Genomic DNA, 17771 nt, shown 5'->3' with positions numbered 1-17771 from the left:
GCCTCTCTTTCCTTGCGTTCTCTTGATTACGCGGATTCTTGAGAATCGAGAACAAACCGCGATGTTTCAGAGACTTGTGGTGATACCTTAGATACGAATGACATGCCTAGAAATGGACAAGAACCCAACGCCGGGACAGACTTCATTATCAGCTCCCCAGGGAGGGGAACATTGTGGAATGCCTTTACTTCGAGTTTGATCTGGAGACTATCATGTATTACGAAAAAAAGCCTTTGTACTCATGATTTTCCGTTAAAGACGTGAGGAGTTTGAGGTTCTGGCTAGCCCAACTGTTCCAGCACACCGTAACAAATATGAGAATGACCCGAATACAGAATAAGTACACAAAGAATCACGATCCCAACATCTTGTATTATATCCTCGTCGTTGCTTTTCCCCAGAGATTTTTTCACGTCAGTATATTCTGACCACGACAGACGACATGATTTTCTTGAAGGCCGCCGTCCCCAGCAATATCTAGTCAATCTGGAAGAGGCATGCAAAACGCTACCTCCAAAGTTGCTGGTGCCGGTTTTAATTTCTGGCATGGCAACTTGGACCACTCTGGGAACGCCCGCGGTTACGCCCCGGATCTCGGGAATGATTACTCTTACGATATCTTCAAATCTGTGAATGCTGGCGATGGAGGAGCAATCTTATATGCTATTAACAGCAACAATGGCAAACAGCGACGGTTTAATTAGTTGGTGGGCTTCTCAGCCAAGAATGCGTACTTGGGAGTAGGGGAAGTACTCCTTACTAGTTTTGGATTCATGAGACTGATACAGTATACGACTCGGGCCGTATACCCCCCCCCCGGGGACACATGAGACTGGCTCGCAAATTCAGCTTCACGTTGGAGCTATTGTAATGGGAGATGCCACCAATTCAAGGTAATATTGTCATTGTGGTAGAAACGATCTTTTCCGGCGGACTTCCCTTGACTTCTATCAGCTCCCTACTATCAAGGCGTCTAAAAGGTTGGCGAGGGGAGCAAATGCTCGTTAATAGTGCGTCTGTCTAAATCACCCAGCCGGGGAAATAGTCGACTGACACATTGATACTTGTTCTTACTAGTCTTAGATCCGCGCACTGAGGTGCCTGACGATGGCAAGCTGCATGGCGGGCTTTCATTTACAGTTGGCTTGAAGAAGGTGATTTTTGACACTACAACATTGATGGAAGTCAGTCTACTTAAATCTGGCAGCAGGCGCACCAGGAAATGGCCTATAAGAACTTTGATTTTTTCTAAAACACCCGTGGCATGCGCATTAGGGGAGGAAACGTCGTCACCATTACCGGCTCGACCTTTGAAACCGTGTGTGAGGCTGAATTGAGTCTGGTGTACGGAAAATTGTAAAACGGCCTAATCCAGATTATGGCCGTTTCCTTCTATCCAACGAGCACATAGTTTTTCTCAAAGGCTTTTTGTTCCCAGGAAGTGCTCAGTGATCACAGGCAGACAGGAGCATTCGCCAACATGGAACATGACCCTATACGCATGATGATGCCATGCATGCAAGCTGACCGTTGGCCTCACTCGTTGGCTTATATATACGATTAAATTTCTGTCTGCCGCGGCCATTAGAGCAGCATCACGTTGCGTACAGTACTACAGACCTCCTACGTCGCATTAAGTCGCAAATTGTACGACATGATGTCTACGCAACAGACGTCTACCGATCCGTTCAGCCCCCTGTGTCTTTCTACGGGCACTTCCACCTGTTCTATATATATGGCACGGCGTTTAAAGAAGACTAAACTGGCGAGTTGAAGGCCTTGGCTCTCAAAAAGGGCTTCAGGGGTGTCGACTCAGCCAACTATCTTTCTGCATATGAAGAGCCCTCCGCCGGGATTGCCATCGAAGGGGCGTTAAAGTCGGGCGTCAAGAGGGAAGGCCCATTTATACTATAACACCAAGAAAAACCTGTTACATCTCGTGGAAGCAACATTGACAAATGGGGAAAATTACAGCATCCAGGTACAAACCAAGTTTGCTCCCATGTGGGCGCACGCCGAGTCAAAGCTTCACTACAATGCCGACCAGCCTTTGGAGGATCAGGTGCGCGAGTCGATCGAGCAATCCTTCCAGAACCTTAAAATCGACTACATCGACGCACTTCTTCTACATGTGCCGTTCGAGGATGAACAGGATGACACGGTCGCCTGGCATGTCATGGAGAGCTTCGTCCCGTTGCGGGTTGGCGTGTTGGGCGTATCCAACTCTAGTCGTGCTGCTCTCGAGAAGCTTTACGCAGCTGCCACCGTCAAGCCAGAAATTGTACAGAGCTGATTCCAGGAGGAGAACGAATACGATGCCAATATTCGCGAGTACCTGGACAAGACGGGCATCGTCTACCAAGCATTCAGTCTGCTGCAGGCCAACCAAGAGATTCGCAGCTCGGAGCTGGTGGCTCGTGTCGCTGAGCGCTTCTACACCAAGAGGGAGATTGCTTTCTGCATGCTAGTCCTGGGCTTAGGCAAGGTGTCTATTGTGAATGGAACCACGAGCGAGGCGCGGGAGATGGACCTGGCCAGGATTGCAGAGCTTCTGGGAGGCCAACAGGCCATGGCCGACCTCACAGAGCACTTGGCAGAAATTAAGCAGCTTCTACGCACCAAGTAATCTGTTATCAGACGGGGTAGAAGAGGGGGTAGTTGTCGAGGAGTAGGGCTATTTCCAGATAACAATGCCACCTCTTGCCGCTGTGCAAGCTTACATGATTCTGTCATGCCTCGTGACAGAGTGTGTGTCTCATGAGATGAATGAGATAAATCTACAGCAATATCATGTGGCTGTGTATTTAAGTCCCTTCAGCCTCTTGTCCGCCAAGTTCAGACTTGGTGAATCTTCACTGTACAACCACTTGATTCCTTTGTTCTGTTACTGGCCATTTTGCTTGTTTTAATTTATTAATGAGTATACGCCCTGGGGTGGAGAGAGTGTGAGAGGAGGAATAAGAAGAAGGGGGGAAAAGAGAGAGAGAGAGAGCACACGGTTAAAAGACTAGGCTGGTAAAACTTTGTTTTATTTATTACTAAAATCTTCAATTACTTATTAGCCTCGCTTATCCCCTTTACTTTTCATATTTTTTTACTTTATTTTTACGCTTACCCTTTATAAATGCACGTATCTGGGCAATGTTTAAACTCTGCTCCAAGAACCATGACACGCTCGATTTCCATTGACAAAAAATGGCGGCCCTCGGCGAGCAACCGCCGTACCAGCTGGAGCGCGTGCTCGCAGTCTGAGACTGGAAAGGGACTTTATTCTCAAGGGGTGGTCGAGGGACCGGCAATGGTTCAAGACCAGCTTGTTGGCGCCGTTGTTTGCCGATGAGGCGGGCAACGTCGCGGCTTAGGCTTCTTTGGTTGTCGGAGCTTGGAGACCGGTCTCATCATCTCATGTCTCTCCCCGGCCCCGGCCCCCGGGAATAGCAGCCGCAATCTGCGAACCACGGGTCCACGGGCGTCCGCGCCAAGACGGCCTGGGCCGGGCATTGTCGAATCGGAAGCTGCACCGGTCGGCAGACGGGGTGGAGGGCTCGTACACGGAACGGGTAAAACGCCACTGGGCGAATCCACAATGACGGCACTCGCCACTGATCTTGTGAGATCTCGGAGGTTTCTTGTGATGCGAAGAAGAAAAGGAAAGGGGGAGCATGGGTGATGGAAAAGACGCTGCACAAGAAGCTTGGAAAGCAAAGACAAGGCCCTCGATGAAAAATCAATACCCGCGACACTTCCCCAGCCCCAGCATGACAAGCTTATTCCCATGCCCACGAATCCCAATATTTCCTCTGGACGTGGGGGATATTCTAGAAATGCATCACCATATCGCGTTGCGCCGAGGCAGATTTTGCTTGGTTCACTTGACTTGAGTATACTTGGCTACAACTGGTCATACTTCTTTTGGTATTGCAACTACAGTCATCCACTGCTAATATCTGCGGTAAAAGCAATGAAGAAGATCTACTATAACAAGACCTCTTCTTGTAGGAGGCCTTCACTTTTGGTAGAGTCCTTGAAACAATATCCCCCTCGGACCATCTATTCCTTCTTGACTTGTAAAAATGTAGGTTGCCTGATTTCTATAGTACTACTCGGAACAAGAAGTTGTTATATAGTACCTTGCATGAAGTGAAGAGTCCTGCCCAATACTTCCAACGGGTCATGTGTTCAGTCTATATAACCCCGAGGTCCTTTGTCGGCTATGCCTCTTTGTTAGGCTTTGTTGCTGGGTCCTAACCGTGTAACAGCCGCAAAGACTGCCGAAAAACATCTCTTCTTCAACACTCAAAGCGACACCCGGGCCACGCCCTCATTGACCCGCTTGAGGACGGTGACTCTGCTTAGGGCCATTGACATGTCCTGGTTGGAAATATGTGGTTGAGGTTCGGTTTTTTGTATACAGCGGCCAGCGCCGAGGCGGTCTCGAGGGTTTTGGTGAGTCGAATATCAGGTATCAGGTATCAGGTATCCAAGATTGAAGGTGTAGAATTCAGTCGTACGCCGTTATCGAGACATGGAGCACAGCCGCGGTGAGGGCGGCCAGACTCTTGAATGCCTCCAGAGCTCATCTTTGCGCCAGTGGAAGATGTTTCATCGAGGCGCAAGTGGTGGCTACGCGTCGTCCATCTTCAGTCTCTTCGGGGTGCCCCTGCAGTAGGGATGCCTTAATTGGTGATTAATCGTGTGAATTTTGGTTTGTGGACAGTGCCCAAAAGCCAAGAACGTGCGGCACATCTGCTTGTGGGGAGACACATCTATTAGCATCCTGTGACCGCATTTGTCGCAATAGCTATCGTTGTAGGTTATTTCTCACATGTTGATTGTCGCGGCGGCTGCTGGGATTCGAACCGTAGTATATTCTCTTGATCGGAAATGCCGTCGTGGGAGTGAGTCGCCGGTGTGCTCGACGGTCGAGGTGAGGGCTTGACGAACCGCCGGGGACTTGTGCAAAAAGGGCGGCAAGTGGGCTATTTATATTTGAAAAGCTATGAGTAAACCAGACTGGTCACCGAATCGTGGGCTGTTCAGCTGGTGATCTCTTTGTGAACAAAGGACATGTCGCAGTCTTCACACGTGTCCTCGAAGAGATGAGCGGAACTTGGTTGGTCCGACTGTGAGTACAAAGCGGGCATGTTTTCAGGATGAGCAGTGATTGCAGCGGTTTAAAGAATTATCACAAGTCAGGTGTTGGATACAACGTCGATTTTACAACATGCATACTCGATCCGTCACAATCAGGGACGCTAGACACAACAAGAAGAACCAGCATCTCTGTAAACGAATGACAGTACTAAAACCCAAGGGGGAAAACGAAACAATCCAACTAAAAAAACAAGACACACTCGTTCTGGACTGACAACATGGCCCAAAATCAACAAATAACATCCCTCAACAAAACAGTAACACACTCAAGTCCAAAAAGTCCAAATCATAAACCATGTGCCAGCACGCCCGTTCACCCATCCGAGTATCCATCACCATATTTCCCTTCTGTCCGTCATTCCTCACCGAACCGTCTGGCTCCTCAAGAGTTTGCGTACAGAGTCGTGCCCCAACCATGATTTCCTTTGTCTGTCGCATAGCCCTTGCGCGTTTTTGCCGCTTCGTGGCAGTTGAAGCAAAATGTCATGGTGTGTTGTCGTTTGAGTCGTGGGTCTGTATATATGACGTTTGCTCAACAGCAAGACGTCCAACAGCTTGAGTAGGGCTGTGGGTGTCTGTATATGGTTGGGAAATGGAGGATAGAATTAGTCCACCACATTGTAGGTGCCATCGTCCACGATCATATTCGCCTCGCAACCCGCACAAGTCATCCAGTTGAATGTTATGTACGATGTGAAAGTTGCGCAACTTCGACGCCGGCCTTTTTTTCTGCGGGCTACCCTGCAAAACTCAGTCCTGGTAGACACCGGCGGTTGGAAAACTGTTCTGCACCATGTGCACTGATCCGAGAGGGTGAAGACCTCGCACATGGTTGTTTCTTGTTCGTAGTGGTTGTAGTGGGAGAAATAGAATCGGGCTTTAGTGGAGTATGATATCGGGCCGTAGTAGTGTATGATGTTGGGTTGTAAATGTGACTTTGGTCGATAGCAGGGCTTTCCCGAGAGGTCGGGTAGGGGGGAAGGGTGTCTTTATATAGCCAGGAGATGAAGAGAAGAAGGGGAGAAGAAGGGGCCGCCTGTCGAGATGCACACTAGAGGCCATTGAAGCTGCTACTGTTCCTATTACACCGCCAGCTGACGACGCGTCCCTGGAATAAAGACCCGATTATCTCAGTACACCAGCTGTTCGGTTGCCTATCTGTAGCAGTTTTTGTGCTGTTTCAGGGGCAGAGCTGGGGTTGAAGTGAGGAGGATGCATTGCGCTGTCCAGCCACAATGACTGCCTGGATACAGACGCAAGGACACCTTGGCCGTTCTCCCATTGCGGGAACAAAGATGGTCATAGCCAGGGACCTCTGAAGCACCTTTGTTGGTCTGTGACGCTGTGATTCCATTCAACATTGCGAGTCCATGATGTGTGAAGACGAGGTGTCGTCGATGCATTGTGGATACAAAGTAGCCGCCACACTTTTTTCGTGCGCCAGTGACTTGTTCATGCAGCTCATCGAGGCGCGCAGCACCATTGGTCATCCCAGTCCGGCGCATGAGCGAACATACATACTCCGTACGTAAGTACATATCCGCGACATGAGCAACTTCAAAATAGAAATAATAATCCAGCTGACCTATTCTCTCGTCCCCGTTACGCACGGATGCAGCGCCGTCAGCAATCGGCAAAACACAATCCAAGCGCTGACAGCTCACTTTCCCCAAGCCGCCTGAAGACTGAACAGTGGACACACAGCTTCACCATCTCGAGATTCACCACCCACAGCAGCCCATCGCAGCAATGTCGCCCTCTGCAGAAACGATATCCAGGCCCGAATTTGACGCCCTCCTAGCCGAATACCCGGCCTTGATAGATGCCATGTCCACAGCCAAAAGCAGCACGTACCTGCCCAGCCCGCACGCCCGCCCAGCCAGCTAACCAACACCTCATTACCAGCTCAAAAACCTGGCCAAAAGACCCTCAAAGACCTAGACGCCTACCGCTACGACAAGGCGCCCCTCCTGTTCGGCAAGCAGGGCCAGGAAATGACGCTCCCAGACGTCCAAAGCCTCGTTGAGTGGAAACTGTCTGTCGTCCCGCGCCTTGTCCTGTCCACGTCTTGCTTCACATCTTGCGCACATCATCCATCGTCACATCCCAACTGCCTGCGTCTTCACATCTTGTTCACACCATCCATCTTCACATCCCAACTGCCTGCGTCTTCACATCTTGCGCACATCATCCATCTTCACATCCCAACTGCCTACGTCTTCACATCTTGTTCACATCATCCATCTTCACACCTCGCCGTTCCTCCAAACCAACTAACCACCTCCCCCCCCCAGACGCCACGGCAAATTCCGCCCAACCCTCATGTCCCTCGTCTCCTCCAACCCGGCCCCCCTCGCCCAGCAGACCATATCATCCGCCGTCGCGCAGTACAGGACCAGCCCGTCGACGCACGCCCAAGCGGCCCTCGACGCGCTCACCAAGCTCAGGGGCGTGGGCCCCGCCACCGCGTCCCTCCTGCTCAACGTCCACGACCCCGGAAACGTAGTCTTCTTCTCCGACGAGGCGTACTACTGGCTCTGCCGCGGCGGGAACAAGGACGCGCCCATCAGGTACACGCCCAGCGAGTACGCGCAGCTGCGGCAGCGCGCGGGCGAGCTAGCGCGCAGGCTGGGCGTCGGCATGGTCGACGTGGAAAAGGTCGCGTACGTGGTGGTAAAGGGCAAGTCGGGGACAAACATCCAGGGGCTCGCCGCCGCCGGCAAAGCTGGGAAGAGGGCCGCCGCCGCCGCAGGCAAGGACAAGAAGAAAGCCGTCGGCAGGGACGCCGCGGAAACGAAGCAGAGCGCGCCGAAACGACGGACGGACGGCGGCGGCGATGAGACGGGGTTGCGGCGATCAAAGAGGCACAGGGCCTGAGGCCTGAGTGACGGTGATTATATTGCCATGGTCGGCGTGTGCTGGGTTTGGCAACGGGAGCGTACGTGTGCATGTAGCTTGTCAATTTCGGTTAGTTGCGAAGCGTGAAATGAGCCTTTCTGTATAACTCGTAAACAAATCACATCCATGCGCCGCTTCTGCATCACACAACGTGTGCGAAACTCGAGTAGGTTGGACTTGGACAGCACTTCGGGACAGGCTTGTTACGAGACGGTAAACAACAAGCAAAGTAGCAGTTAAATTATCAATAAATTGACGCCGCATCTTTTTTTTCATCTGCATCACACCAGCCTCGTATCCCTCCACCCCGGCACAACTTCACCATTCACACTGGGCCCAAACATGATAACCACCCCCTCCCTCCCCTTTTCTCCTCCCTCTTTGCAGTTGACAACCTCGTCACTCGTCCTTTATTTCCCCTTCTTCCCCTCGTCAACCTGCGTAGCCGCGTACTTGTCGCTCAGCTCGTCATAGCTCCTGTGCAGCCCCTCACTCTGCTTCTTGAGCGTCTGCAAATCCTGCTCCTTCATGGCCAGCCGCTTCTGCAGCTCGGCAACCTCACTCGACTTGTTCTCCTTGTAGTTCTTGTTGCTCTCAAACGCCTGGACCTTGTCCTCCAGCTTGATGTTGTCAATGATCATGACGTAGGTGCGGTTCAAGATGAGCGACAGGAACAGGGTAAAGCCGCAGAGGTACATGTTTCGCTGGGAGTAGAATTTACGCGCCTGGACTTCGAGGCGTTCGTGGCCCAGAATAGCACTGTTTGTGGAGTCACGTTAGCCTGTTTGTTTGTTTGGTTTGCAAAGCGGTTATGCGCTCATTAGCTGAAAGCCCCTCTCGAGGTGTGTCAAAAAGTCAAGCAACGTGGTATACGTACGCTCCCTTGGACGCCTGTTCTCCCGCGGCGACCACTTCCAGTTGCACGCGGTACACGCGGTTCACGCTGTCGATGAACAGGATGAGGATGAAGACAAAGGTGATTTTGAGCCAGTACATGACCTTGGAGATGATGGGGTTTTCGGAGATGAAGCTGCGGGCGAGGTCAGCGGATGCTCTGCAATTTCAAGTGGAACAAACGTACGTAAAGACCTTGCGCTTGGCCGTGTGCGGGAGAGGGATTAGGAGGAGCATAAAGAGCACCATCTCCAGGACGAGGAGGAAGAAGACCTATCCGCGTGTCAGCTGGAGCCAAGAATGCGTGCGCGGCAACGTCGGACGTACGAGAGAGTAGTAGAGCGTCATGATGGGCGTGTTATCTGCTGCGATTCTGGGGCGTAATGGGGGCACTCAGGTGCGTGCAGGCAGGCAGGCAAGAGACGGGATTGAAGAAGAATTGCAATAGAGGTGGTGGTGTCTGCAGTTCGCGGGTATTTATGGCGTCGGAATGACGGTAAGGCTGTAAAGTGGCCAGTTTGCCGCCGGATGGAGGAGCAAGGTCAAGCAGGCGCTTGCCGTGGGTGATGGTGGAGGTGCGGCCTGGAGTCCTGGACATGGAACTAGCTAGACATGTGCCAGGGACAACGTCATCGCCTCGTTGCTGGGGCCAATGGATGGCCGGGGGAATCGGACAGAAGCCACAGAACCTGGCAGCCTGCATGTGCATGTGGGTTCAATGTTCAATCAATTGATGTTTTGCTGGCCCGAGGACCCACCGGAGCTTCAGCTCGGTCCGCCCCAATTGCCCAGGTTACACCTTCAATGTTCATGTTGAAACATGGTGACAAGGCAAAGTTTTGCTTCCATGATCACGGTGGCTGAGGCTATCGCGAGATGGCCTTGGCTAGCGGGCCGCGGCGCGGCACCAATTACGCTGGTACATTTAACCCTTCACGATGCTTAAACAGTCTACTTTTCTGGGCTCTTACTATTCTTGGCCTGGTACAGCCTACTACTGTGTTATTAGATGTTACGCTGACACGATACTCGCATCATGCTTGTAATATGTATCACTTTGACTACAGAGCGAAACAATTCACACTTTAATAACAACACACTCCCGCCATTGCATCAACCGCCACATCAAGTCTTGTAGACTTGTTTTTTTTATTTTCACATCGACTCCTCCCACAATCACCTAGCTTTCAGATAAAATGTCTTCATCATGGTACAAATGCGCCACGTCGCCTCCCAGCCACCAACTGCCAATGTACAAAACGCCGCCCGTCCTTCCATGAACCCGGTTCCGTAGCTCAGTTCCAAATATCATCATCTCTAAACTTGGCTGGCGGCCGTCTGGTCCTCGACGCTCTATCGCTTCGCTGCCGAATCACCACGTCTTGATCGTCGTCGTCTTCCCGCGCCGCACTCACATCCGTCGTCTTCGCTCCACTGCTCCTCAACGCCGCGGTTGACATGTTATCCTCGCTATCCGCAATCTCCATGTCCATCTTTTCTGAATGCCTGGTGATCCGCTTTGGTTCCGGTGTATTCGCATGCCTCAACGATACCGGAGCTGATACGGACACGGATGCGGATGCCGGTGTTGCATCATCCTCTGCGCCTGGACTGGGAGCAGCATCGCCAGCTACAGTCGATCCATCGTCACCCCTGGACTGCGAGGCCGCTGCTGGCTTAGGCACTGGTCGTGGGTGTTTTCTGGGCCTTCCACTACCTGGCCGTGCTCCGCCTCTCTTGCCTCGTGTCTTTTTCGGCGGCTCAGTCCGCTTTGTTGGTGTTTCCGTGCTCGTCCGGGCCCTTCTGCGTAATCTTGATGCCGAACCTGGCTCCTCCGACTCGCGTCCGCCTCTGCCTCCGTCCCCATTCGCTGTTTTCACGGAGACTACCCCGTCATAGTCGTCCTCATCGCTATCATCTTGCAGTCGCCGCTTGCGTTTGCGTGATTGAGGCCCCGGCGCCGTGTCCGTATCCACTGCCTCGAGCGCGAAGCCAGGAGGTAAGTCTCGCTTCACTCGCGGTCGGCCCGGCCGTCGCTTGGTGTCATCAGCCTTTGTGGCCTTGCGGGCAATCGTCTCAGGATTCTCGGGTCGGCGCGACTTTGCCGCTTTGCTTTTCGTTTCTGGCTTGCCTGCCGCCTTGTGGTCTAGCAGCTTCTTCGTCAGATTGGGGAAGTTCTCGCCGTAGTTGAAGAACAGCTCCTCTCCTGCCTCGATGTCTCTCATGGCGGTAAACTTGATCCGATACTCCCCGTTCACGTAAAGAATCCGCGGCGTAATATTGCACCCCCGGTTGTCATGTTCTGACGCGTGGTTAATGTAGCGACTCAAGTTGCCGTATATCGCGGCGTCAACCCAGATGCCTTCGTTTTCTAGAAGCGTAAAGACATACGACACATTGGACTCCTCGTCAAACACATCGCCTCGGCGGGCCTCACGTCGTACGCCTTCGTCATGTGTAATCAGCTCGCCAACGTACTCAATGATGAACTCATCCTGAGCAATGTCCTCCGCCGTAAACAGACCATACCCAACGCCATCAAGCTGGCTCCGGCCCAACAGCAGCGATTTTCCAACCCCCCTCTGCAAATCGCAGTTTTGGCAACCAGTTGCATGAAGTTCCGCGTCATCCGCGTTGAGAGGGTCAGCACGCTCCAGGGCACCACAGGAGCCACACAGTTGAGGATCGCATTCACGATTCAACTGCACACATATGCAGGGCTTGTCCTTCTTGCTATCTAAACAGGTCTTGCCTTGGGAATGGCAAGCACACCCAGTAAATTTGTATGCGCAATTTTCCACCGTGCACCCGCAAAACTTTTCGCAAAGGACATTGGCATCTACACAGGTACACACTCCTGGCACACATGGGCCTTCGTGAGAACAGGGTTCCAGATTTTCCCGACGTTGGTGGGCATGGCTAGTTGTGTGATCTTGCCAGTCTCCCAACAGGGCCTTTCGTCGTCGGTCGTACCATGACAGATTCTTTATCCTCGGTGCTTCGGGAGGTTCCGGTTGAGGCAGCGAGATGCCCATTGATTTGAACTCGGTGTACACTTCATCGCAATGCCGGTTCAAAAATTCAGCCGCCAGACAGATAGGGTCCCCCATGTAGGTGCTGTGGCTGGCGGTTGTAAAAATTGATCGTAGAACGATTCTCTCATCTTCTAGCCACGGGCGAGGATGTAAATGCATGCGTACATGGTCACCAGCTCTCTGGTAACACTGTCGCCGACACGGTTTGATGGGCGACGGACGGTCACGTTCCATGCCGTTGCGTCTCCGCTTCAGGGCGTCAGAGAGGTGTGAGCATGATGATATGGAAAATGTGCGCTTCATATTTTTGTTGTCGTACTCGCCATGGTCACATGAATGACTGAAACATATTAGGCAGCCCAAAATGCAATACGTAGCCAAGTTAGACTCGGCCAACTCGTCTTCATCCTCGTCGTGAAGCTGTGGGCTGGTGGCGTCCTTTGCAATCGGCTTCGAATCCATGATGTTGTCCACAGCCTCATCCATCATTAACACTCTTCGGAGCTCTATTTGTTTTGATGCCGGCTGTGTGTTTTTGAATACCTGATGAAAGGCATCGGTGAACATTTGCGCTGCCTTGTTGGCACCCGGAACGACATTTTCAATTTTGCGGTGAGAATTCAAAATGTCAGACTTTTGTTGAGGTGTGATGGCGTAATCCGGTTCTCGGGCGGCCATATAGCTGATCAATGCCGACTTGTCGCAGCCAGGGATGGCCATGTTTTCTAGCCAAGTATCCAAATACAGCGACACAGTTGCGGCCCTCTCGCCCTGGATAGTCAGCTGCTGCTTGTCTTCACGGTTCATAGGTTTGAACCCAGACTTGAGGTCAATGTCCTCCAGCTCCTTGAGCCAAAGATTATACTTGGTTTCTTCAGAACTTTCCAAGTCTCGCAGATGTGGCACAAATGTCAGCATCGTGTTGGGAGTGAGGACGTTCTTTTTGATTTCGACGTGGTGGAATCGGTAAGGCGGGACACGGTCCTTGTTCGTTTTGGTGCATGTCGGGGTATAGTGTCCTTCTCGCTGGTCTCGCTTTCCCTTGAGATGTTGCTATGACGGGTTAGGTCAGTACACGTCCGTCCGAGGATGGCAGGCAAAAAAAAATACGAGGCCTGTTACCTTGGATTTGATTCGCATGGTGGTGCTTTTCTTCTCCGTAAGCACAGGAGTGCGAACATTTGCAAAAAGGTCGCGCCCATGGCGAATCCTGCGTTCAGTAACCTTGGTAGACTCCAAGATGTACCCGGTGAGCTTCGCATGGCCTTCTTTAACATCTTGTCGGCAGGTGTTGAGCTGGCTTATGATTTTTGGTGTCGTCCAATCTGCAATGGAGTCTGTTTGGGCCTTTGGGGTCGTGCCATTGATGGCAGGCGCTTCTGATGAGAGATGCGACGACGGCGGCGGCGGCAGAGGGGGTGTGGTATGTCGCGCCATGCTCAAGGCAGTCTCTAAGAAATCATCACCCAAAGGGTTGTCACACACGCCGTTCAAGGCCGAAGACGCTGAGTCACGTCCAAACGACGTCGGAAGAGGTTGTGTGCGATGAGAATGGCCTGGGGCCGCGTCGGGCAGTCGTCGTAGTGGCGGCGGGCTGATCGCGGCTCTGCCGAAGTTCGATTGGCGGTGACTCGGTCTTCGATTGCCAAAGGCTTCGAGACGGGACGACAGGGCTGCGGCTCCCACAAATTCGGGACGATCCGACTCGAGTGGCAGTTGTCCATTGATGTCGCGAAGAATGTGCATGTCCGACCAGCCCGTGGGTGACATGTCGGCCAGCGTAGGATTTGGCGCCCGGCGATGACTAAAGATGTCGCGGCAACTGCTGGTGTGTGCCTGCCCGTTTAGACCAGCGCTTTGTTTCAAGCACCAGAAGACGGAATTCCTGCCAAGAGGAAGCACACCGTTTGTTCAGCACGTCCAAGTACGGCGCCGACGACCCCATGCCATCAACGACAGAGCCGGCCAACCCTGACGCGCCGCGACTCGCAAGACCCTCGGCAAGTCCCTCGCAGAGATAACGGCATGCGAGGTTGCTCGTGCCAGGTCTGCAGCAACAGGCCAATTGCCAACCAAAGACAAAGGGCTGGTCTCCTGGTTGAGATCCGTACGACGTGTGGCTACAGTGATGGTGACGGACACGCGAATCGTGACGAAGATCGCGTCAACTTTTTCTCCAGGAGCTCCGTAGGCAATGCGCTGAGACGGGGATTGAACCAAAGAGGCTTGACCAGGCTGGAGCACGCCGGACAGGGGCCCAAAATTGACGCGCGCGCGGTTTTGGCACGGAGGAAAGTACGTACGGAGTACTGTAATAAAGAATGCCGGTAACGTGGCCTATCAGAGCAGCCGCTATCGTAAAGCCTAGCCTGGGCAGTTGGGCAGTTCTTACTGTCTGGCCCGGTGAAGACCCCTAGGCCATTGGCCGGCACAAGCTTCTGGCAGTCAACTGGTGGGGGCATCTAACGCAACGCCTGACTCCATTCACCTACCTAGGTACTTACTTAAGTACGGAGTTGATCTGTTGTGACAATGACAAGGCCACGAAAAGTCGAGCCTGGGACAAGCGGGCTGGAATAAACTACTTAGTACTTAAGTATGTACGCAACCAAGCTACGAGAAAACAGCCGTTTACAACATGCGCAATCCAACCTGCACTGCTTAGACGCAGGCGGCGCATTACTTACCTTTGGTTGATAATACTTGTGTATTTTGATACTCAAGCTGGGATTTCTGCCTTGATCCAAACTTCCTGGCTGTCGTGTGATTATACATAAGGTACCTAGCACAGACTCTGGGAGTTGTGATGACGTATGATGCTTGAAAAATGATTTATGCCTGCTGTCGATGGTGGGGCTGCTGCTCATCAGCTCAAAGTCAGGTCGATAATTCTGCATCACCTTACGGAGTACTTCTTACTCAAGTACTTAAGTACCTGGGTACTTTACCTACAGACTACTAAGTTTAAGTACCTAGGTTAAGTACTTAAGTACAGTACATAGATGCCTGGCCAGGCGGTGCCCTGGTCTACGCAGGCTGTTCTCTTTAACCCTAGAATCTACTTAAGTAGGCTATCCACGGACGGTAGCGGCAGGACCGGAAGTTTATTTGAGTCTTTCAGCCCCGTTGGACAGAACCCATGTACATAGCCAGGCGAGCTAGAACGCCTAAAACGGGCTGCCAGGGCCAAGGGCGGTTTGCAAGCCAAAGGCACGAGGAAATTGAAACAGACAGGACGGGAGATTTGCTTCGCGCATCATGTCGAAAGCTCCGTCATGGAACCACGACGCGCAGACTGAAGCGTGGAGATCCAAGCGTTTGGAGGGTGGTTAGTTTTACTCTTCCGCATCCGGAATGGGACGACGACGATGATGATGATGATGATGCTGATGGGGCCGGTCGCCATGTCTCGGGTCTTTCAGCCACAGAGGCATTGAAAGTTGGAGATCCCAAAACTGGGTTCTTGGCAGCCAACAGCTGGTTCAATGCCGAGCCCAACGAGGGATCCAAGGCCTGAGACATGCCTGCACCGCCCAATGTAGCGAAATGCGACATGGAGGCTTTGCGTCCGGGAACCCCTGGCTCAGCGTTTCCCTTTGGTTTCGGGGGCTCCCTTGGTGTCTGGTGCGATGGATGCTACTCACTAATCCTGGTGCAGCGCAAGACAATTGACCTGCTCGACTAAAGTAGTTACAGGCAGCCGGCAACTAACCGAGGGCACCTGGGTCACTCCGTACGGTAGTCGATAGTTGGGTACTAGTAGTTGGAGCAGCAGCCAGCCGTCTGATCCAGGACAAATCAATTAATGCCAAAACGGGGCCAATCGTGACACTAGTAGCACCCAGAGTTCGCAGACCGTCGACACCAGTTGGCCTTGATACCCGCCCTGCCGCCTCAGTCCGCTCCAGTCTGCTGGTGCCCCACTTGACCGCCGAGCCCATCCAGGCGATGACGTCGCCAACGAAACCACAGCTCCCTGCTTCCACCCTGCCTGCTTCGGTCTCCCCCCCAATGACGATCTCTCTCTCGTGCTCTCCGCAAAAAAACACCACATGCATTTGGCCACCACCTCAGGCTCCATATAACCCATCGCCATCTCGCCCTCCACATCTTGGCTCCCATTTGATACCTTTCCATCTCTTGACTTATATCGTCCTCTGATTTTGCTTGTATTCGCTTAGCTGCAGCACTCCGAACCGCATCTGAGCCCGACTAATTCACTCTTGGTCACCCGAAACGCCCTTCCGCCTCGCCCGCCGAAATGCATCGCACCTATTCTATGCGCACCACCCGTGCGCCCACTGCATCCCAGCTGCAGGTACGCTGATCTGTCCATGACAATCGCCCCCCCCAATGTGCCTCGATACTTACATCTAGAATCAATTGCTAACTTCTTGCTCTGTAGAGTCCGCCTCCGCCTCCCTCATCCACCAAATCCGGTCGCTTCTTTGGAAAGGGTAATCTGGGTACGTGCAATACGACAGAAGCCGTGGTAGTTTCACGCATTCCTTCGACGAGACCAACCATACTGATCGCTCGAATGCAGGTCATGCCCTGCGCCGCAATGCAGGTGGCGCCTTTGGCCCCGATCTGGCCAAGAAGCTGGCGCAGCTCGTCAAGATGGAGAAGAATGTGATGCGAAGCTTGGAGACTGTCGCCAAGGAGCGCATGGAGGTTGCTGTAAGTCCTTATCCACTCCTATTCTCAACTCTGAGCAGCGTTGACAAGCTGCGTCCAGCAACAACTGTCCATCTGGGGAGAGGGCGGCGATGAAGACGTTTCCGACGTTACCGACAAGCTTGGAGTATTGCTATACGAGATTGGCGAGCTGGAGGATCAGTACGTCGACCGCTATGACCAGTATCGTATTACCATGAAGAGCATCCGCAACATTGAGGCTTCCGTTCAGCCTAGTCGAGACCGTAAGCAGGACCGCGTTCCTTGACTTTTCTGCCAAAAACAAAATGCCCGTCGCTAACCCCTCCCAGGCAAGCAGAAGATCACCGACCAGATTGCTCAGCTGAAGTACAAGGAGCCCAATTCACCCAAGATTGTCGTCTTGGAGCAGGAGCTTGTCCGTGCCGAGGCCGAGTCGCTCGTCGCCGAGGCTCAGCTCTCCAACATTACTCGCGAGAAGGTCAAGGCTGCCTATACGTACCAGTTCGATGCTCTCCGTGAGCATTGCGAAAAAGTTGCCATCATTGCCGGCTACGGCAAGCACCTCCTTGAGCTCATTGACGACACCCCGGTCACTCCCGGCGAGACCAGGCAGGCATACGACGGATATGAAGCTAGTAGGGCCATCATTCAGGACTGTGAGGATGCCCTCACTAATTGGGTTACGGCCAACGCCGCCATCTCCTCCAAGCTCTCCACCCGCTCCCGCACTCTGTCCCAGCGCCGCCGCAACAACATTCGGACCAGAAATGAGGGCGGCCACGATCTGTCTGCACAGGACGCTCCTCTGAATGATGGTGGCTCTTGGGTGGGACGCCACGGCGAGGAAAGCGAGGAGGAAGAGGAGGAGGAGGAGGTTGGCAGCGATATCAACGCTGAGGCTCGCGGCCGTACCAAGGAAGCTCTCGCCGCTTAAGCAGCACCGCCATGTCAACAAAATCAACACGAAACGCAAAATAGGAACTCAATCAATTACGGAACAATTCTTTGGGAGTCACCACAATTCGGTAATAGCTGGAAAAGACGCCAAGATTGTAGTGATAATGACGGTAATAATTTTAGGGTAGGCTGTGGCTCCAAGGACGGAGTTTGTGGCAAGTTTGGATGACGGAG

At 52.7% G+C, this 17771-nt stretch overlaps 5 protein-coding genes across 5 annotated transcripts; 3 read left to right on the top strand and 2 right to left on the bottom strand.

The window, feature by feature from the left end:
- Positions 1-2002: 2002 nt before the first annotated feature.
- Positions 2003-2626, top strand: G6M90_00g058870 (uncharacterized protein; the record flags this gene model as incomplete). The annotated part of the gene is given in 2 exon segments (XM_066130670.1): positions 2003-2281; positions 2300-2626. 2 exon segments carry the CDS (start codon positions 2003-2005, stop codon positions 2624-2626), a joined length of 606 nt encoding a protein of 201 aa, XP_065986850.1.
- Positions 2627-6903: 4277 nt separating this feature from the next.
- Positions 6904-8031, top strand: G6M90_00g058860 (uncharacterized protein; the record flags this gene model as incomplete). Its single annotated transcript, XM_014688974.2, has 3 exons — positions 6904-7000; positions 7060-7189; positions 7449-8031. The coding sequence occupies 3 exons, from the start codon at positions 6904-6906 to the stop codon at positions 8029-8031; spliced, it is 810 nt and encodes a 269-aa protein (XP_014544460.2).
- A 431-nt stretch (positions 8032-8462) lies between these two features.
- Positions 8463-9294, bottom strand: G6M90_00g058850 (uncharacterized protein; the record flags this gene model as incomplete). Its single annotated transcript, XM_014688973.1, has 4 exons — positions 8463-8811; positions 8930-9082; positions 9134-9219; positions 9274-9294. 4 exons carry the CDS (start codon positions 9292-9294, stop codon positions 8463-8465), a joined length of 609 nt encoding a protein of 202 aa, XP_014544459.1.
- Positions 9295-10241: 947 nt separating this feature from the next.
- Positions 10242-13751, bottom strand: EZH1 (Histone-lysine N-methyltransferase EZH1; the record flags this gene model as incomplete). Its single annotated transcript, XM_014688972.1, has 2 exons — positions 10242-13034; positions 13104-13751. The coding sequence occupies 2 exons, from the start codon at positions 13749-13751 to the stop codon at positions 10242-10244; spliced, it is 3441 nt and encodes a 1146-aa protein (XP_014544458.1).
- A 2491-nt stretch (positions 13752-16242) lies between these two features.
- PIL1 (Sphingolipid long chain base-responsive protein PIL1) lies at positions 16243-17574 on the top strand (the record flags this gene model as incomplete). Its single annotated transcript, XM_014688971.1, has 5 exons — positions 16243-16299; positions 16387-16447; positions 16528-16661; positions 16720-16903; positions 16970-17574. 5 exons carry the CDS (start codon positions 16243-16245, stop codon positions 17572-17574), a joined length of 1041 nt encoding a protein of 346 aa, XP_014544457.1.
- Positions 17575-17771: the final 197 nt, after the last annotated feature.

This window comes from Metarhizium brunneum, chromosome 3, assembly GCF_013426205.1.
Source record: "Metarhizium brunneum chromosome 3, complete sequence".
Lineage (NCBI taxonomy): Eukaryota > Fungi > Ascomycota > Sordariomycetes > Hypocreales > Clavicipitaceae > Metarhizium > Metarhizium brunneum.
Note: the sequence above shows the minus strand (reverse complement) of the source record. Positions and strands in the feature narration are given on the sequence as shown.